The sequence below is a fragment of the Amblyomma maculatum genome, chromosome 1 (assembly GCF_055883805.1).
Source record: "Amblyomma maculatum isolate TAMU_Amacu chromosome 1, ASM5588380v1, whole genome shotgun sequence".
NCBI classification, from domain to species: domain Eukaryota; kingdom Metazoa; phylum Arthropoda; class Arachnida; order Ixodida; family Ixodidae; genus Amblyomma; species Amblyomma maculatum.
Window position 1 is genome coordinate 455542869 of NC_139344.1, and position 22211 is coordinate 455565079.

General features: G+C 43.6%; 1 protein-coding gene across 1 annotated transcript in view; it reads right to left on the reverse strand.

The window, feature by feature from the left end:
* The window catches only part of LOC146209716 (uncharacterized), a 61672-nt gene that overhangs the window by 28913 nt on the left and 10548 nt on the right, over nucleotides 1-22211 (reverse strand). The window contains exons 3-9 of the mRNA XM_084580981.1: nucleotides 19422-19571; nucleotides 10141-10188; nucleotides 7833-7979; nucleotides 6305-6343; nucleotides 5041-5169; nucleotides 1552-1590; nucleotides 104-232 (exon numbers count right to left, since the gene is read on the reverse strand). Of these exons, the coding sequence (XP_084437107.1) occupies nucleotides 104-232; nucleotides 1552-1590; nucleotides 5041-5169; nucleotides 6305-6343; nucleotides 7833-7979; nucleotides 10141-10188; nucleotides 19422-19571 (681 nt within the window). The remainder of the gene's footprint in view (nucleotides 1-103; nucleotides 233-1551; nucleotides 1591-5040; nucleotides 5170-6304; nucleotides 6344-7832; nucleotides 7980-10140; nucleotides 10189-19421; nucleotides 19572-22211) is intronic.

Consider the following 22211-nt stretch of genomic DNA (forward strand, 5'->3'; position numbering starts at 1 on the left):
TATCAGCGTGCATTAAGGCCAGCCTAGAGTTCACGTTGACGTTTACACTGAAAAACGAAAAACAAGCGAAGCAATAAGCACGAGATCTGGTTGCTCGACTCACAATGTCCAAAGCCGTGGCGTTGAGATGGAGCGCGTACAGGAACTGCAAGTCACCTTGAAGATTGGCGGGCAGCTTCTTTTGGGCCTCCAATGCGCACTCGCGGATCATGGTCTGTCTTGCACGGACCCACTGAGAGTAAGGAATTAAATGAATGAGCCAAGGCGATCCCTGGGTGTGCTACCAGGTACGGAGGCACACACGATCTGCATGATGCTTGTTTCCTGACGTACGAGGGATGCTCACGTAAGACATCGAGTGCATCACTTGCTTGCTCAGCCCTTGTTGCAAGCTATCAACTTCACAACGACAGATATCGACGACGCATCCGGCGCGAGGGCGCATTGTTAATTTTTCCTACTCCACAAATTATTCGTTTCACACTAACCGTGAACACCATTACTGTAAAATCTACAATGCGTTTCTGTTGATTTCGTATATTATAGATATCGTCATAACGAATTTCATAACAAACTAATCGTCATAACAACTTTCCGTTTAATAACAAGGAAGAGCGCTGTGTTGCATGCTGTAGACTAGCCGATATAGTAACTCTACGGTAAGGTAGCCCACATCGTAAAGACGCCTATAAATATCACAGAAGAACAGATTGCGGGGAAATACTGTAAAAATACTTCACAAGACAAATCAGATACTGCGGCTCGTGCTCTTGTGTTCTACCTGACATGTGCACGTAGTCATATGCGTCGTGTTAATCATGGTAACTGCTTTCGGTACTTTTGGTGTTCTTCATTTAAACCTCATTTTATATATACTGCCGACAGACACGTTGCAACAGTGAGGGGGATAAGAGTGAAAGTAAAGAAAGCAAAAAAAGCCAGTGTAAAGATTCTGAAGAGCATGCAGCTAGTACGCTTTCAAAGCGAAAGCTCTGGCTTTATTTTTTGTTTTTTAATTCATGCGAGAAGACAAGTACACCTACGTATTATCATAAATATTTTAAATTTTTATAGAGAAATAATATATCTGGCCAAAAAGCAAGCATCAAATATCTAATAGGGGCACCTAATGCACCACTGAAGCTTTGAGCAACGATACTAATAAAGTAATTGATTTCAAGCGCCGAAATAGAAAGGTATGGCACTGTTGGGAAAATTGAATAAACGAGAATTACGCTCTCTTTAGGTGCCCTGATTACAATGTCCGCTTCGTAGTTAATAAAATGCGAATTTATTACTTAGATTACATGTCACTAACTACGTTTTCACTATCTGAAATGTCCTTGCAAAGGCAGTTTACATTCAAAATTTGGTTACTAATCGAGCTCTTAATGTAGAACAGGTAGTGTACGGATAGCCAAATCACAACATTTCCTTGGTGAGTACCAACTGTTACCCCCCTGTCTTCGAGGGGCACATGTACCCCGGTACTATGCAAGCTCATTCTCAAAACAGCACCTCGTTCATCGTGCACTGTACAGGGGTACGCACCTTCCCTCTCAGGGAATTCTTGTATGTGCACGCATCGATCTGCAGACAAAAAGCCCAAACAAAGGAGTCAGAAATATACTGCTTACATGTCGACTGCTAGCACTGTACACAAACACAGCTTCCTAATTGCTTTGCATGAAAACAATAGTATAGTTCTGTTATAACATTCAAACCGAAAGCTTAGCCACTTGTTACGTTTCAAAGAAACCAACTACGAGTTTACATAAGGAGTTCCTTTGCAATCAACGTTATGATTATAATGTTAGTAGTTGTAACAGCGATAGTAACAGGAAGTAATAGTATTACTACTAGTTGTAGAGTAGCAGTGGTACTAGCAGTAGTAGAAGCAGTAGTATTAACAGTAGCAGCAGTCACATGCTTACACGCGACGCCATTGTGAGGGCGAGTGGTATAAGCATTAAAATACGGGATCAAAGCTATATCGCCAACTGTTGCACATAACCCCTACCACTTTTCGTTCCATAGCCCTCTGGGTTGTCCTCAACTTAAGTAGAACTCTCTTGGCTAGCCTCCAGGTTTCAGCCCCATAGGTGAGTACAGGCAAGATGCAACTGTTGTATACTTTCCTCTTGAGCGATACCGGTAAGCTGCTAGTCATAATCTGCGAGTGCTTGCCAAATGCGCTCCATCCCAATCGTATTCTTCTTGTTATTTCCTTTTCGGGGTCCGGATCAGCGGTTACTACCTGTCCTAAGTAGACATATTCGCCTACTACTTCCAGTATTTCGCTACCTAATGTAAACTGCTGCTCCTTCCCGAGGCTGTTGAACATTACCTTAGTCTTCTGTATATTGATTTTCAAGCCTACCTTTCTACTTTTCCTGTCTAGGTCATCAATCATTATTTGCAGTTCATCCCCCGAGTTGCTTAGCAAGGCAATGTCATCAGCAAATCGCAGATTACTGAGGTATTCTCCATCTACCCTTATCCCTAACTGCTCCCATTCCAAGTCTCTGAATACTTCCTCTAAACAAGCTGTGAATAGTACTGGGGAGATTGTGTCTCCTTGCCTAACACCTTTCTTTATGGGAATTTTGTTACTTTCTTTATGCAAAACTGTGGTTGCTGTGCAGCCACTGTATATATCTTCCAGAACTTTCACGTACGGCTCGTCTACCCCCTGATTTCGCAATGCCTGCATCCCAGCCGAGGTTTCAACTGAGTCAAATGCTTTTTCGTAATCAATGAATGCTATGTATAAGGGCTGGTTATATTCCGAGCATTTTTCTATCACCTGATTGATGGTATGGATATGATCGATAGTAGATTACCGTTTCCGAAACCCTGCTTGATCCTTTGCTTGATTGCAGTCTAAGGTTGTCCTGATTCTATTAGCTATTACCTTAGTAAATACCTTATACGTAACAGACAGTAAGCTGATTGGTCTGTAATTTTTAAGGTCCTTAGAGTCCCCTTTCTTGTGAATGAGGATAATGTTTGCATTCTTCCATGGTTACGGTACCGTCGATGACACCAGGCACTGCGTATACAGGGTGGCCAGTTTTCCTAGCACGATATGCCCCCGTCCTTCAGCAAATCTGTAGTTATCTGATCCTCTCCAGCTGATTTCCCCCTTTTCATAGTTTCTAGTGCTTTCTTGACCTCGTCCTTCGTCACTGGTGGAACGTCTGACTGTTTTTCCCTACCGCCAATCTCATTACGGTCCTGACTACTTTGGCTACTGTAGAGATCTGTATAGAACTCCTCGGCTACTTTGACTATCTTTTCCATATTAGTGATGACGTTGCCCGCCTTGTCCCATATCGCATACATCTGGTTTTTGCCTGTGCCCAATTTCTTCTTTACCGCTTTTAGTCTTCCCCCGTTCTTTACAGCATGCTCAATTTTCTCCATGTTATACTTCCTTATATCGGCCACCTTGCGCTTATTGATTAGCTTTGATATCTCGGCCAATTCGATCTGGTCTGTTGGATTGAAAGCTTTCATACTCTGGCGTTTCTTAATCAAATTTTTCGTCTCCTTAGACAGCTTGCCGGCATCCTCTCTAACTATCCTACCGCCTACTTCTACCGCGCAATCCGTAATGATATCTCTGAAATTATTGTTCCTTGCCTCTAGGGTAATGTCGCCATCCTCAGTTAGAGCTGAAAACCTATTCTGTAGCGAGATCCTGAACTCTTCTGCCCTCCCTCTCACCGCTAATTCGTTGATGGGTTTCTTTCTTACTAATCGTTTGCGTTCCTTCTTCAGATTTAGGCTAATTCGGGACCTCACCATCCTGTGGTCACTGCATCGCACTTTCCCGATTACCTCTACATCTTGCATAATGGCGGGGGTTGAACACATTATGAAGTCGATTTCATTTTTATTCTCTCCGTTAGGACTTTTCCATGTCCATTTCCGGTTCTTCCGTTTGCTGAAGAAGGTATTCGTGATTCGTAAGTTATTGCGCTCTGCAAACTCAACTAGTAACTCCCCCCTGCTATTCCTGGAACCAATGCCATAGTCACCTACTGCCTTGTCTCCTGCCTGTCTTTTCTCTACCTTGGCATTGAAATCGCCCATTAGTACGGTATACTGCGCCTTTACTTTTCGCATTGCCGATTCTACATCTTCATAGAAGCTTTCAACTGCCTGGTCATCATAACTACATGTAGGTGCATAGGCCTGTACAACCTTCAGTTTATACCGCTTATTAAGCCTAATTACGATGCCTGCAACCCTCTCATTAATACTATAGAATTCATCTATATTACCCGCTATATACTTATTGACCAGGAAGCCTACTCCTAGTTGTCGCCTCTCTGGTAAGCCTCGATAACACAGTACATGCCCATCCTTCAGTACAGTATATGCCTCATTCGGCCTCCTAACCTCACTAAGCCCTATGACATCCCATTTCATGCCCTCTAGTTCCTCTAACAGCACTGCTAAGCTAGCTTCACTAGCTAGGGTTCTAGCATTAACCGTTGCAAGGGTCAGTTTCCAATGGCGGCCTGTCCAGCGCCAACATTAAGAGATAGAAAGCGTGCAGAGTGGGTCAGAGAAATAACTCAAGTTACCGACATTCTAGTAGAAATTAAGAAGAAGAAATGGACATGGGCAGGACATGTAGTGCGAAAAGAGGATAACCGATGGTCGCTGAGGGTAACAAACTGGATTCCAAGGGAAGGAAAGCGTAGCAGGGGGCGGCAGAAAGTTAGGTGGGCGGATGAGATTAAGAAGTTCGCAGGGGTCAAGTGGATGCAGCTAGCACAGAACCGGGTTAAGTGGAGAAATATGGGAGAGGCCTTCGCCCTGCAGTGGGTACAATCAGGCTGATGATGGTGATGATGATGTTGCACATAACTTGATAAATACATTATGGACATTCCTGGTACTGCTTTCTCGAGCTTGAATCTTAACTGACCGAACTCTTCACATTCGCCACTGAACGAATATCGAAACGTAAATCAAGCACGACACAAAATATATGTTAAGAGCCCAAAGTTATTGTAAGGCACGTACCTTCTTTTTTGTCTCAAGGTCTCCTTTCTTGAACAAACTCATCGCATATGTCACGTACTGGCTAGTGGTCACCCCGGGTGCCATTGTCTTCAGGCACTCGGCGCGAGCAGCCTCGTTCATTTCCTTTGTCTGGACAACGATCAGGACACGTTAAGCAAAAATTAGCAGAGGCTTAAGAGCCTTTTAAATACTACTTCCGATAATATACTAATGAAAAACATCGATAGAGGTGGTCTTTTCGAGCTTTCGAATTAAAAGCATTTAGTGGAGCATACAATTTAAAAATAATAAACAAAATGCTCCTGGGGACCAACCGCGACCGATGGGCGCAACACATCTCCGTGCGCAAACCTTCAGTATGATGTCATCGTGGCCTGCTGGACGCGCCTGCTCATTGGACGCTCCCAAGTTACGTGGGTGGGAGGGGGCGTGATCGGGCCTCATTGTGGCTTGTTTACTTTTTTTTTCTTGCACGCCTACTTGGGCTGAGTTGACAGGGGAGAGGAGGAGCATCATTTGAAATCACCTATATCTTCAGCATGGTCTTTAGTGCTAATAAAGCTAGCCTAAACTTTTTATGCTGCGGTGACCCCTGATAGGACAACTATTGCTTGTGCGCGTTTTATAACTCCCGTAAATAGTTTTTCATGTGCCTTTAACCGGTTACGCCAACACCGCTGAAAAGGACTGGTTTGGCTTGTGGCTTGTCAACTGAAGGTGAAAGGTCCGGTCATGTTCCCTGCCGTTAAATCATAAGCTAAGATATATACCGCCTATAGTTTTAATTACCACTGGCAATTGGTCGCAGCCAAAACAGTATAGCCAATCAGAGTGACGGCACAAGCAGTTACAGTGCTCGGCTTGGGTTATCGAAGTAGTGTGCTCAATCTACTAAACCGCAAACCTCTCCGTACGTGACAATTTAACGCGTTGCAGAACCATGCACAAATAAGAGTTCTGTTATTGATCCCCGAGGCATGGAGGTGTGTTTTGCCACCGTATCATGCTCCCTTTACTCGATGTTTGGTTTGTTTACGTTATCGTCTTTTGATCTCCCTTCCCCAACCACCTCAGAAGAATTTCCAGTTGAGTGCCCCTGATCCAAAGGAATGAGATAACAGAAGGTACCTCCAGTTTATAGGCTAGCTTGCGTAAATGGTTTCAATGCCCAACAATTGTATTGCCCCCTTCCTAAAATAAATTAGGTGCCATCTTGGTTTGGGCAAAGGAAAGCAAACTTTAAAATAAAACAAGAACAACTCACCGGTCCCTCGTCCAAGACATAACGCATGGCAGCTTCGAGCTGCAAGAAAATAAATGATGTTTTCATTGATAGCAGTGCTGGTTGTCACAGCTGCACTCCAGGAATTTTTTTTTTTTTTTCACTCGGAACGTTTGCATCTGAACTCAAACGTTGATAGTGCAGCTATGCTTCTCACTCAGCTGCGATTTTCCACGTTTTTTTTTCTTTACCGGCCGATGTAGGCATCGGTCTTTGCATTAATGGAAAACTGAAAGGTTGTTCTGAGATAAACGGATTCTAATATATGAAGCTTGTAGAGAAAGCATGACAAGATTTTTTGTGCCAACGATGAAAACAATGACTCTATGGTAATTAAAGCCGCTGCAGACCAATACTTTTAACCACTACGTCACTGTAGCGCGGAGAAGTTCGATAATGGAGCCAGGGCTGCTGAGTCGTTAGATTACCAGCTGCCGTCGCTCAAGTCCTGTTTTGCGCCATTCCGCCGAGCACAGTTCGCGGGCTTTGTGAATTTATTTTTATTTAATCACGACAACGTGTCTGCAATAGAGATATACCGGCGTCACGCACGACATCATCTAGGCGTTCCTTACCCGGAGCTGTGAGCTAAGGAGAAACCACTACGCCGCTCTGGCTCTATTCGGCGATCATGGTATATTTTAAAGCGCTAGAGCAAAGCACTTGCTATAAGTTGCGTTCAAGAATTATTCCTGAATTCCGCTTTAGGCTTAGAATGAGGAAAAGGTTCCTAATGTCTGTGTACAGTACTGCGGTGGCAGGAAATTATTTTGCGCATGAGTTCAGTAATTACGTCCAAGAATAAGATTAATGTTCAGTTTTAAATTACAAGTTTAGGCTTTCTTGAATGCCAGCAGGCTCTTTCGGTTCCTTTTCATGAGTTCACAAGGGTCAGACTCATGACACAGAATACGCAACCACAAAATCGCGTTTTCAACGACCGCACATAGTAGGCAGTTTTAGAACCAAAAAGCAGTTAAGTCGATGAGAAAGAGGTCTTTTACTACAACATGTTGTTTCAAAAAGCTGGAGACATTTGTGTGCGTGCGTGCGTGTGTGCGTGTGTGTGTGAGGGGGGGGGGGGGGGGGTTATAGTGCCTCCAAGCACAAAAATGAAAATTGTAATTTTCGCTCATGTTTATTACTCCTTACGCAGCTTGAAGTGGTTCTGTATCGTCATCAAAGGCTAATTCACATTACCTTAGCTTTCAATTCTCCAAACAAGTTCAACTGATTACCGCTTCAGATTTGATCCGTTAACTCAATGACCACTGGCCAGTTCGGTGTTGCTTGAAGCAGTATACATTTATACTCCGCAGATTTTAATCGCTGCACCCTCACTATAAAAACATTTGACATAAAAGACAAAAACATGCATATATCTTACTATGCCATAAAGTGTCATTAATTATAATGATAATTACCTGTGAACCAATAATCGTTGTTTATTCGCTAGATTTGACTTAATATGTTCGCATTTCTTCTACGGAGAGCATTCAAGGCTGCTTACCTCTGAATTGACACGTAGCGCATTGTCTTCGTAGGTTTCGAATGTCTTTACGACGTCCTTGTAGCGCGTCAGAGCATCAGCCTGGGACAGCTTCGGGAACGCACACTTGAGGCACTTGGCCTGAATCGCCTTAATATCCAGGCTGGGCTGTGAGGCCGAAATACAAAGTGGATAGTTGGAACAACACGTATCTCATGTATTCTCAGTTAATGCGAGAACCCCTCTGCCTCTTTCGCCTAATAGTTCGTAAATCCAGCCGAGGATATATAGCTATAATCCATGACACCGAACAACATCGGCCAGCCAGCACTGGTCGATTAATGTCGTGCTGATGCCAGGCGTCTGATACATCGCTAAGGTCGAGTGCGATTACCTACAGCAATAGCGCAATCTCATCTGACGTATTGCAGAAGCTTTGGTTACGTTAACTGTATCGTGACCGAATTTATTTTCGATTGCTCCTGTAAATTTGCTCAAGACATTATTACAGACAAATCGGCATAGCGCATTCGCCTAAATCCTGCAAGTAAGTCAAAATTGTACTTTTGCTTACGTTGTATCGGCTTAGGTTCCAACTGTTGAATGATGCCTATAACTGTTTATACTCTTGGAAGAATAGCTTTCATTTAATAGCAATAACAGTTAGCCCGTGATTTCGTATATACATATAAGCAACGCAGTTTATTTTAAACAATCAAACGTAATAACAGCATGATGAAGAATGGCATCACAACATATTACGTAATACGCCGTTCATATCGCGATCCTAATTGCTCCAATGGTGAATTTACAAATAAACCATTCGATCAACATAGAACACAAGTACCTAAACACTCTTATTCCGACGATAATTTTACTGTCCTGGCCTTGAATGGCAGACAATAAAGCCAGTCGGAACGGCAAGGAAGAACAAGCGTCAAGAATTCCTCAATATCCTCGATTTCCTTTCAATGAAGTGGTTACTGTCTGAGCTCGTGTCTACTCGCTGTTGGATGATGTTTTACGAACGGATCCATTTACGTGTACGTATTTAGATATACTAGGTTCCGTTAGTGACTACAGTATGTTGCATTGTGAATTTTTAAAACAGAAAATTATTAAAAGCAAGAACAGAAAATGATATTTTGAATGTGGTGGTTCCAGCACCGCGGGCAACACACGAATAGATAGGCACGGCCGAGGAATGCGCTGCCTTTGTCAAAAATATGCTACCCAAGGGTTTTGCTACTAACCAATATAAGAGGTATTCTTGAACACCTATAGAAATTCCCTGCAGGTGTCGCTCCATTGAGGACGACAGTTCTTCTCTTTGTAGATGAAGCAGCAACCCTAGCGATACATCGATCCTCACTGACCGTCTGTGGAATTCTGGGAGCACAGGCGCTGTTATACGACCAAGATTGGCACTTCACCCGTCCTGCATCTGGCGGTGCGCGTGTGTCCCAACCTTACAACATGGAGAAAACGCAGGCGGCGTTCTCTAGCATTATGCTTTTTTATACTTATAATCCTACACCACCGTCGTTCCTGCCAACTGTTTAAAATATGTCCTTAATATTTTGCCACGCATTGCATAGTCAAAACCTAATCATACAGCTACAATTCGCTCGCAGTATCTTAAGGCATCGCTTTCCGCTTTTCGTTCTCTTTATCAATGAAACAACCTTATCGATAGCATTGCAGCCTTTCACAACCAAAATAGTTTAGCAAATTGAAGTCATTTTTCGAAATGTGATTCAGTCTTCTTATTGCTTCTTTCTTTCAAGATTCAGCCTAATCCGTCGACACAGCCGGCGCGGCATTACAGACGTCACAGCCATTACAGGCACATCATAACAACGTGAAAGAGTGCACGCCTCCCTATGCCGAAAATATAGCGACAACGAAGCACAAGTCCATTTAAGAATCCTGTTTTATTCAGGGTGAATAAAGAAAAGACGAAGATTAACACATGTTAAAGAAATTATATTGCGGGAAACGTACGAGGACTGTTTTAAAAGGTAAAGAAACGGCTAGTTAGCCATTTGATAGACGAACCATTTAGGCAGTTCATTTTTATCAGAGCCCTGTTCACACTTCTTTCCATATGTTGTAACGCGCTGTTTTATGCCGAAAACCCATGGTTGCACCACTGACGTCTTAATACCTATGTATCCACTTTTGTTGCTCGCTCACAAATATATATACTTAGGCAATATTAATTACATATAGCGATATGTGCCTGATATGGGAGAAGCTATACCAAGTCATCTCACCGGACACATAAATCGGTATCAAGTCTGTGATACGTTTAAAATATTGAACTTACTTCATCGACGCCCTTCGTTTCGACCTCTTTTTCCATGCAGCTGGTCATCTGAAAAAGAAGCGTCCGTTGTTCATTACCAGAATGAGTGCTTGATCACCAATAAATATTGTCCAACGGAAAATATAGGAACACTCGAGTATAAAATGATTTATGAGAAAAACCTGCATGAGCGCAGAGCGTTTATCATTGCTTTTGGAAAACAAAAACAAAAAGGCAGCAATAACGACAATAACTAATTACGGCGTTAAAACTCAAGGAACGGGCCCATCGTAAAGCGAAACGCCCTGGGTTTCACAATTAGGCAGATGAGTTTCGCCGCTCGCGTTGTCTTTGCAAACGCCTATAGGGACCGGGCGCCCGTTGTATGGCGCCACCATCGCCTCGGCGGAACAGCGCCGCCCGCGGAGGAGTGCCGAAGCAGCGGAATGCCGAGGCATCTGAGCGGCGCAGTCGTTTCCGTTCTGCGAGGCGTTTTTGAGCATGTCCCTACCCGTAGTTGTGCGGTGTGGCTTTGAAAGCTTTGAGCTGCTTTGAGTAATCGCAAGGAGTATTTTTCGACCGGGAAATCTTGAAAAAGGAAAGGGCCGTTTTCGGCAGGGCGTGCGTATGCTTTTTTTTTTTTTTTTGAAGCCACCCGGCGCATAGTATTTCTGTTATATACTGGAAAACGCCGCTCGCGTGATTTCACCATGCGCTAGGAACACCTTCGTTAGGCGCTTGTAAAGACGACTTCGAAGACGGGAATTGCGCCGCACTGCGCGTTCATCTTCGAAACCCGCCTGAAGATAAAATACCGCCAAGCCGTGTAGCCGTGGCGCCGTAGTAGTGGTAGTTGTAATGATCAGAGTAATTCAGAGAGGTCAGGTTGACACTGTGGACTGTGATATGAGCAAAGCTTTCGACGTTGTTACTCCCTCACTACTTCTTGAAAAGCTTCTACTCTCTGGCGTCGAAGTCTCACTCGTAGCCCTCCTACGCAAATATCTCCTTGATCGCTTCTGCTTTGTCAGTGTCAATGGACAGACCGCCTTCGTTTACCCTGCAATCAGTGGAGTTCCTCAAGGCTCTGTACTAGGCCCGCTTTTCTTCTCCGTTTATATTAATGATGTTTCCTCGGCGATCAAGAACTCCTCGTTTCTTTTTTATGCTGATGATATAAATATATTCAAAGTAATACATTCTTTTCAAGATTGCTTGTTGTTGCAATCGGACATATCTCCTTTTTCTGATTGGTGTGCGAAGAATCGACTTGCCCTCAATTCTTCCAAAACTAGGGTTGTATCCTTTACTGGTAAAACACATAGCTTTCTCTACCATTATTCTGTGAATTATGTGCTCTTGGACAGGGTTGATGAAATTAATGACCTTAGTGTACTTTTTGACCGCACCCTCAGCTTCTCCTCTCATACTAAACGCATTTCTCAGCGGGCTATGCGCACACTCGGATTCGTTTGCAGACTTTCGAGGGAGTTCCGTACTCCACTTCCGTTCTTAAAATTGTACCTGTCCATATGCTTGCCGCTCTTGGAGTACGCGTCAGTTGTCTGGAATGACACTTGCAAATCGAACTTGGGCAAGATTGACACAGTACAAAAAAAACATTTTACGGATATTTCATTACCGCTTTCCTTGCGCAACTTCCTCCTCTCGTTCCAGCAGGAGCACCCAACTGAATCTTCCTTCTCTTCACTGCCGTCGTATCAGAATTGATATCATTTTTCTGTATAAACTCCTTCATGGCCACATTATGTGCTCTCAGCTCTTAGAGTTCATCCTACTGCACGTTCCGCGAAAGAGCATGAGGGAATTCAGACCATTTCAAGTTTCTCCGTCTCTTCATTCCCATTCCGCTCTGGACAGAACGCAGTGGTTATTTAACTCTTTTTGTTATCACCTTGACATCTTCCAAAACTCGATCTGTTCATTTATATTGAATGTTCTTAGCGTTGTATTCTAAACAGTACTTTATCACATATAACTCCCACTTTCTAGCCTAAAATATTGCAATTACTTCACTTTTTGCTTTTTCTCCTGTTCAGTGCTGTCTGTATCTTCAGCTGCTTTTTATCCGTTTCTTACTTATATTTCAATTTTAAACTTTTTTTTTCGAATCTTACTGTTCCGTGTTCAATTCTATTTCTTTATTGTATTTTTCTTTATTTCTTGCCTGTGTGCAAAGTACCACGCACTTGTTGCGCCTGGAATGGTTGTTTATTTTATGTACATTTCTATATTACTCTAATCAATGTCAGTTGGTTGGTTGGTTGGTTGGTTCATAGGAAGGGAAAGGCGCAGTATCTGTCACACTTGCTCTGTGGACACCTGAACCGCGCCGTAAGGGAAGGGATTTGTTTTTTTGTCTTTATCTATCGTTTTTTTTTTCTTTCGTGACGGGCTCAACAATTCTCTCACTGTGTATATAAACATGCTACTTATTGATTTCTTTCTTTCCGTGACACTTTTCGTTGTTTCATTTTATGTGTTATTTATTTCTTTTTGTGTTCTATCTGTGTGTGTAAAACTTTTGCGTGCATTTTCATTTTTTCTTTTTTTTTGTGCTGCAGCACGAAGATCACATGGTTGTTCCTTCACACATTAAATAAATATTGATTATTATTATTATAATAATATTATTATTATTATTATTATTATTATTATTATTATTATTATTATTATTATTATTATTATTATTATTATTATTATTATTATTATTATTATTATTATTATTATTATTATTATTATTATTATTATTATTATTATTATTATTATTATTATTATTATTATTATTACAAAGACCACATAGTTGTTCCTGCGCACATTAAATAAAGATTGATTGATTGCTTGATTGATTATTATTACTATTATTATTATTATTAAAAGGGCGTCAAAGGTGTCAGAATACTCGGAATAAAGCGTCAATTTTTGACGATCAGTTGATGCACTAATAAATCGAAAAGAAAATTGATCAAATTGATTCACAGGAAAGGAAAGGCACCGTATATGCTACAATTTTAAGGCAAAGCCTTTATTGGCTCATGACTCGATCGCCAGAGCGTCTGTCCGCGCGTCCGCGGGAAGTGTCGCACTTCTTCGCGAGATTCTGCGATATACCGCGGGATTCAACTTGTCAATCATCCTGACCACGTCATCAGAAAAACTCCGCCGGGAATCGAACCTACATCCCTCGGGTCCCCAGCCGAGCTCTTGAAGAAACTGCGCGACGACCGGGATCTTTTTTCTTTTTTTTTTAGCATGGTGACCATTTGGATACTTTAGTGCGAATCTAACATATTTTTTTCTTCATTGCCGACTTCGACATTCAACACAACGACCAATACTGTCGGTAAAGCGTGCGAGGCACTCTTTGGCTAGTACGGTACTAATATTTTTCCACCACCGCCAACTCATTTAATACAGACATCAATTGTGGTGGATCAGGAAGTGCTCGGTATGATTTCTTATACATGCACAACACTCTTAGTGAAGTGCTCCTTATCAGAGCGAAAAACAATATCGGCGTTTATGTATTCCATTCATGTTTTCTGCATAACGTGGAGGCTCAGGACCATAACAAGATCGTAGGTACGCCTTCTGTAGTATCTATATCCAGAAAACGTATTATATATGGATCCATGGCCAACATCCTTTAGTGTTCGCTGCTGTGGTGGTAAGAACATTTATTAGCTATACTAGGGCCAGACGTTGTGTTTGGATCATCAGCCCATAAGGGATCGGTCCTTACAAGCACTTTTATATTATATAGAATGCCCCTCAAAGGCCCCAGGTGTCGGTATTATATGAGGGGTAGCGGCATAACATCAAAGTTATACATTCGTTATCACACATCTTTCAATTATTTCGATTATAAATCAACTTTTCTTACTATCATCTAGCTTTGACTTTTCAGTTTGATCATTTTGACGCTTCTAATCTTCCTTTTTCTAGGTTTTCATTTGTATTTTTCAATTGATTCAAATTATTGATCGATTATACAATCGTGTCTCATAGCCCGAGTAGCTTTGGGACATTAAACTTCGTAAACCAAACCAACCAACACATTCTGCATTTTAGTTAATTGTGTTGTGGTGTGTTGGGTTTAGTGAAGCGTAAGCAACTGAGGCTATCATTAGCCAACCGCATGGTCAAGGCACGAACCGCTTGGCGCAAATCGACTTTTATAAATGCCCGCGGTACCGTTCTTGTGGGATGAGCGAAAACGTGCTCGTTGCGCAGGATGTTCTAACTTCCTCATTAATACTTAGACACCTTTGCGGCCTAATGGTTACTGTGGCAGCTAGTCGCAACAACGTGGGTGCGAGCCCGCTCGATTGGCCAGGCGGCATTTCGGTGTCGACGAATAGCAACGCTACTGTGTACACGGTAATATCGGGGCTCAGTACGTATCCCCATACTGTGGAAATTTCCGCTGGCCTCCTCTAAGCCGTCTCTCACTGCCCGAGGCTAGAAGGTGTACAGACCAAACTGAACCAATCTCTAGCGTTGATGTTGGTTAGTTAATTATTTGGAAATAAATTGAACCTGAGTGCCCAACATTCCACGCACTTTTAGTTTTTAGAGCGCTCGTCTCGGCTGCGGGAGGTGGTTAGTTCTAAACCCACCGCCGGACACCTACCGGTAAAAATGGGTGCCAGCGTCCCCCGGCCAGGCGCTCTGCTTTTCTAAGGGTGTACGTCTGGTGGTGGTGGTGATAAGAACATTTATAGGATATACAAGGGCCAGGAGATACGTTTGGATCAGCCCATAAGAAACCGGTCCTTACAAGCACTAGGTGGAGGTCCCTAGATTGGGACCGCAGAGCGGTTGCCGCCGCCCGTGTGCACCCGACTAAGGCCTGTTGGGCCTGTAAGTCGTGGCAACCGAGCAGGATCGCCTCCCAGTCTTCCCAGGATGGGTTGGGGATGGGCAGGATAACCGGGTTGGAGGGATAGGCCCACATCATGTAATAGATGTCAGAAGAGACCGCACCACATTACGGATAGCTGCCAATGACGGAGGGGTCAAAATGTTTTAGGGCTGCCGGGCACAGCAATGTATTGGTGAAAAAGCAGGGAAGGCGCCGCTCATCCGCCTTTTTGAGGCCTTTACGTTGGCCGGGGTAAAGGCGATGACAATTTTGATAGTACACGTCGTGATATCTTTGAAGGTGTAGACCGGATTAAATTCGGGTTCCTGATCGTGTGCAGGAGAAAACAGCCCAGTAAGAGAGCGCACGGGCGGCTGCGTCTGCTACCTCGTTTCCTGCCAAACCATGATGAGCAGGGGCTGATATTAAATAACGGTGGGCAAAGTCAGTATTCTGTATGCAATTTAAGTGGATTTTATGGGCTATGAAGGGAGTGCAGCCTTGTTTGACGTTCCGACAAGCTCCTCCCGAGTCGGTATTTATGTATTTGAATCCGAAAATGAGGCGGATGCTCTACCACAAGAGTAACAAAGATATTATCCTTATTAAAACTTCCTGCTGGGCGAGTTGGTAGTTTATCTTGATGTGGGGTTTTTTTAGCGCAAACAAAGACAAAGACAAGGAAGGCGAGACGTACACACACAAACGCTTGTGTGTGTACGTCTCGCTTTTCTTGTATTTGTCTTTGTTTGCGCTAAAAAAACCCTACATCAAGATATTATCCTTAATTTGTAAGCTTTTATTTAGATGAAGTACACAGAATTCGACGCGACAAACGAAGGCAGAGAAACCGACCTAGTCCTGTCGTTTTGATTTGTTCTTTGTCCTCGTCTCCCGGGTTGCGTTGAAATATTGTGTGTTCGATCATTTACAACTATCCCAAACAAGACTTTTGCTTGTTGTGGCTAGACCGTTCAATACTTCTAAAAAAACGAACAATGATCAGTGATATTAAAATGTATTTTCAATAAAGCCCTCAACGCTACTTACATTCAATAATTTAACTTGAAATTTAAGTGCTACAGAACCGAACACAACACGATCCGTTAACTGGTTTTACACTCACTCAATGAACTTTACATCGTGTGACAGGCACGGTAGAAACCTTTAACTTTCCTAAAGTATGGACATCAAGTGGTCGATTCCTTGGCGATGTTACGCAGCAACAAACATCCTCCTTGTTCAATGGCACCACCTTAGCTTTTCAACTAAAGCGGAGCTGCAGTTATTATGGATCGTCCTGAACGTCCGGCAATTTGTCATATTTTGTTCTTCCACAAGAATAAGTAGAAATGCGTGACGTGATCACGTGTGCTTAGTAAAGACAAATTGTAAAATTTTTTGTAAACGCTAAAGTAAGAAAACCGGGACAGAAAAAGAAGCAACTTACCCTAACACGTCTTGCTCCAACTGCCATATTTATCTCAATGCCTCTCTACTGCAATTTTCTGCCAATGGACATTGGTTAAGTCTGGACTGCACTTATAACCTGTATTGATGCATTTTAACGATGAAACATAAGGGTGCTAGACAGAGAGCATCAATTCAAAGCCTTTGTGATTTCGAAGCCCGCGAGCGCGCTCTCTGTCACGCCACTGTCACTACTACCTACTCAGTTCCCCCAAGCAACAAAGAGATATTATCGGGTGAGGTTATGCGGAAGCGCCGAAAAGGTGAAGTATGGCAGATGCCAACAGGGAAACCGGTTCCGCCTCTAGTTTCCCTCGGTCTCCACTGCCGTTCTTCAGGGCTGCTACTGCATTACAGTGAGACATGCACTCGAAAAATAATCCTCAGACCGTTGATGACCTCCCCTGAAGGTCATGGTCTCAACAGCAGTTTTACAGACCACCGATTCGCCGCCTGCCTGCTAATGCAAGGATCGCTAAGTTACGACCGCTACAAGGCGCCCTTTGTGCGCTTGGACGTATTTGATATCTGTCAGTTCACAAGCGCCTAATACATAGCATACTCGACCAGTTTACTGACCGCTTTCCAAGCACCCCTTTCAAAGCGCGCCACTTTTCAATGCACTGGAGTGTATTTATATCGGCCTCACCGAACTACGGCGACGCTTTCCCTCTTCTATCGTTCAAAGATTACTGATTCATTTGCTTCCTGCACTAAAAGCCTGGCCGCGGAAGCCGGAGTACATTGCAAATAACTTAGACGCTAACAAATCTACTAATCTCGTTGACCACGTCCATGACTGCGAATCTTGTTAACCTTCACTGCACTATTCTGATATTCTCTGTAAGCATCCGACCCGCTTAACACGTGAGATAATGGAGGCCTACCACATGAAGAAAAAACGAGGTTAGTAAGCCATCCATTTTTCTGCATGAAAGCGAGATTGCGTGCCTGCACTCTACGTAGCAACATGTGTTCTTGCTTGTCCACTTCTTGTGTTCCCTCTTTGAATAAACTTTCAGTTGTGAGTCAGCGCTCGTCTTGTGTTTCTTTGCTCTGGTTCTTATCTTTTGCGCTGTTTTTCCATCGAATGTGTTCCACCAACTCGCCCGCTTATCTATAGTGTTAAATTCACAGTGCCTGATGGTCGATGCCCTTCGCAATAGCCCTTTTAGAGGTGCTTGAAATTTGCGGACATCATACAGGTTTTTGTAATATTACCTACTTTGAAAGTTCTATGCGACAAATCGCTGATCCTGCTACTACAGGAGGGTATAGTAGTTGGAGTAGAAGGCATATTTGCCAAAATGTTCCCAAGGAATCCTTCAGACACTGGTTTGTAAAAAATTGATATTTATCCTCAGAACATATTATCCGCGCTTTGTGCAGTCTGTAATACTATGTAATAGATATGTACTACTTTTTCAAGTGTTTTTGTTTGCTTGTTATTTTTATTGTTCCTCCTAATTTGCCTTGGTACATTCACCTTTGTTTGGCCTATTATACGCAATTCATGAGTACACTGTTGAAAATACCATGTTGTTTCAATTTCGTTTGCCCGCCTGCTTTGGTCTCTGTTGAGACTGGCAGTATTGGAAATAAATAAATAAATACATTTCATCTTGACCTAGTGAAGCATCAAACTGTAAGGTAAACTGCTCTTCATACGGCTTTACAGTTCAGCAATCCGGCTGAGAAAAATGTGGCTGCAATCTTCGGAGAGCCTAGAACACACATTCATCACCTGAGAAGAGTCCCTGCTCTAATCATGTAGATGCATTTCAGGCAACCAGATCTGCTCTCACTCTGCACAAACGAGCGTATGTCTCGGCATGACTATTGTGACTGTACTATAGTGCCAGTGGCCCTGATACTTTATCTCTTATTTCTTGTAGGTGCCCCTCAAAACTACAGCACATTCGATCTTGAGGCGCTTGATTAGAGCATCGGGAAAAAACATTACGTTCTCACAGCTACGTGTAAGGGCTTAAGGGCCATATCGGGTTACTTCCGAGTGCAGCAACTTCCAGGCCGTTAAGCCAATGGCCACTGCCGAATCGAAAATTTCACGACATGATTTACAGAAACATATTCTACGGCGTCACAACTACCATCCCGGTACCGGATATTGCAAAAGTTCATCTGACATGTCTTGAAGAGACCTTGAAAAAAGAAAAGTAATTTTACCTTGTTGATCGGACACTGCTAGGATGTAGGGAGCACCACAGCAACAGCATGAATAATTCAGTGTGGCTACCCAGCGGCAACAAATTTAAATGCCTGCCGCCGGAGGCCTACTGCGGCCAATGGCAAAATAACAGACTCCAAGGGCCACGAAGGGCACACTCATTGTTCTTTTTCACGAAGCTATTGTACACATACGAATGCGTGACATGTAATCCTAAACAAGGAAGAAAAGTGAACTACACATCTTTCAAGAATACTGTAGTTCGTGTAGCATGCTATGACCCGGCCATTACCAAAGAACCTCAAATCTGCACACGTCATAAAACGCAGCCATTAAGGATGCTTTGAGCTTTTGTGTTTCAGTGCATTTATACAGCTGTATATCGGACGTCGCTACTGCTTCCTACAAAGGGGATATCGATATTCTCTTGGAAATCAGCGGATCGGCGCACTACACACAAAACACGTTCAGCATTCCGCCTGTCATCTTGTACACATACGAATCGTTTTACGTGAAAAGAGGAGAAATGTGACCCGTGTCTGTGTTCAACATGATCTCAGAATCTCAGCACACCCTCAAATTTGTAGTCATTGTTTTCATGCTATCTCTGCTTACGCTTGCCGTAGCAGATTTTGCGTAATTCGGTTCGTTAAAGAACCCCAGGTTGTCGACATTTCCTGAGACGCTTTGGGCCGTCAAAGCCCATAAACCGAACCAACTAGCCTATGCTTGACGCAGGGCCAATGGGTGGCCACTTACTATTGATTTCCTCTTGACCACCTCGTTGGTGCCGTCGACCGGCGTCATGGTGATCTCGCAGGCAGTCTGGCTGAGCTTGTCCGGCGGTGTGCCTTTCGGAAGAATGACCTTCAAGGCCTCCTGCCGGTAGCTGTCCATTTGCGCGTCCCGCTGGAACATATAGCCGGAACAGGGTTAAAGTATCAGCGGAAAAATAATTAACTTTCGTTGCGATGTACCCCGCAGGCTCTCCTACAATGATGTCTTAGCTACGATGTGACATGGTGACATGAAAACATAGAGAGAAATCATTGCCCCTCTAGCAGATAAAAGCATGAAATGGTTACGGGCATAGCACGTTGTCTTCCGAAGCAAACATTCTTCTGCTGTGATGCATAAATCTCAAAGCGATCGCTTCCCGTAAGATGCCTGCTGCCTTTATTTTCATCTGGCTCCACTGCTTACCTTACTCTGCTGTGACGGTAATGGCAATGAAATGCAGAACGGCTACCAAGACACGTAGGACTAAAAAGAATGTAGGAGAGCCAGCGCATGCGAGTGCTCCTCAAGCGTGTATAGAACTGTCCGCTAAACGTGTAAACACTGTGAGCGATGCTGAAACACAGTGACATACACCCTTCCGAATGCACGAACAATCCTCAAGCTGTTGCCGCCTCGACCTCAGGGTCGGGTGGCGTTCTGTACGCGAGCATGTGGCACATGGGCCGCCTCAACCGCTGACGTCTGGCGGTGAACGTTCTATGTGCGAGTATGTGGCACTGAGGTGCCATACTTGGGGTAGTAGCGGTATCCTTAGAGAGCGGAGAACTTAAATCACGTACGGTGCCCGGACATTCACGTTTCGGTGTGCGGACGAACGTAAATCGGTATCCGGATAAACGAGAATCGGAGCCCAAATGTTAGCTATCTAGTGTTGGCTCTGCGCCAGCTCACGGTCGCCGGCAACAGGAGCAATAATTATTCTGTACCTAAAACAATTTCATTTCTGTGGGAAAGTACACCAGAAAGCATTGAGCTATATGCGGCTCTCATTGTGGTACAGGTGGGCCAACGTATTAAAAATTTAAACTTATATCCCTCTCGGCCATGCTAAATTTAGAGGTGGCACCTGCGTTTTGAAGTCACTAATAGGTAAGCAGGCGATTCGCGCATTGCAAAAATTGCCGCGTGACGTCATTGCCAATCAAGAGCTCTCTAGTGGCGCGTTTTATAATGAACAGAGTGTAACGAACAGAGAGCTTCTGGATATCAACATAGCTTTAAAGGATGAAAGAAAACAAAGGCCATTGCGTAGGCATATGCATCTGCCAAAAAGCCGTAGTCCCAATACCTAAAGCTTTTCGATTTTCTGGTTTCTTTAGAACAGAAAGAAAGAAAGAAAGAAAGAGAGAAAGAAAGAGAGAAAGAAAGAGGGAAAGAGGGAAAGAAAGAAAGAAAGAAAGAAAGAGAGAGAGAAAGAAAGAAAGAGAAAGAAAGAGAAAGGAAGAGAAAGAAAGAGAAAGAAAGAGAAAGAAAGAGAAAGAAAGAGAAAGGAAGAGAAAGAAAGAGAGAAAGAAAGAGAGAAAGAAAGAAAGAAAGGCAGCAAAACGTTAAAAATATGTGCGGACACTAGCGTTCCGTAACTCAATGTTAGCGCCCATACAGGGGCTTCAAACGTGGCTTTGGAGATTTTCTCGGCGCGGCTAACGCCGCTACAATGAATGCGTTAAATTGGGAGCGACTTCACAGTCGAGTTCATCTAATCATCGAGGTATATTGCGAAGCCCGACATAAAAACGTATAAACTTTTCACTAATTGCCTTGACGGCGCGTCGCTGCCCACACGCACACGCAATTTTTGCTTGTACTGGCTGCCCAGCCTATAAAAATTTGTGTTCTTGAATGTGGCATATGGCGAGCTGCATCTGCACGCCTGAGGTAGGTAGCTACATCTCTGGCGTATTCATCAGTGATGTCTGGTACTATAGCTTTCGACGACGTATTTACTTGTCTGCCCAATACGATTTTTAACGATGCCTCCTACGCCTCGGTCTAAAAGCCAAGATGTTTTACGGTACGGTTGTGTCCTTACGGTCTTGTGCCTGATCTCAATGTATACTTGCCAGGCGTACCTGCGATTGCTTTCTTTCGACATTCCATGAGACAACTGGCTTGTGGACGATATGGTGTTGCCCTAGGATGGCACCTCACCTTGGACTGCAGATCTACTTGCATTGTTTTGGCTGTGAACGCTGTTCCCTCATTTGTGATGAGACTTTCAACGGCAGCTTGAGATAACACGATGGTTTAAAATTGACTGATCACTATGTTAATCTACCGTGCAAATTTTATGCGCAGCTCTTCAAGTCCGAGGATGATTGAGCACCGAGGACAAGGAGCCAAGAAACAAAGATATACCCACCGCCTGCTTCCCACCTTTTATCGATACCTTAGTCGCCGCGAATATATACTTTCTTTAGAAAATCGCAAAGAATTTATCTGCCATATCACCTAGCAACGACTGCATAGTCAAACAATCTGGCTACCCACGCTCTCAGGTATGTTGCGGGTACCCCGGCATCGCACGCACACATATTGTGCATACACATGCGTGCTCTCATGGCACGCAGTCACCACTACATGCATCGCAGGCCTCTCATTTCACGTACCCTATTCCTAGGACAGATTAGGCTACTCCTCGTGGTGAGCTCCACTTATTGATCTGACCACAGCTCGACCATATTGCCCATGTGCTCAGAGATGTAGGTCCCAAATAATCGCCAACAACTGGCGGCATGGATCAGCGTCAAC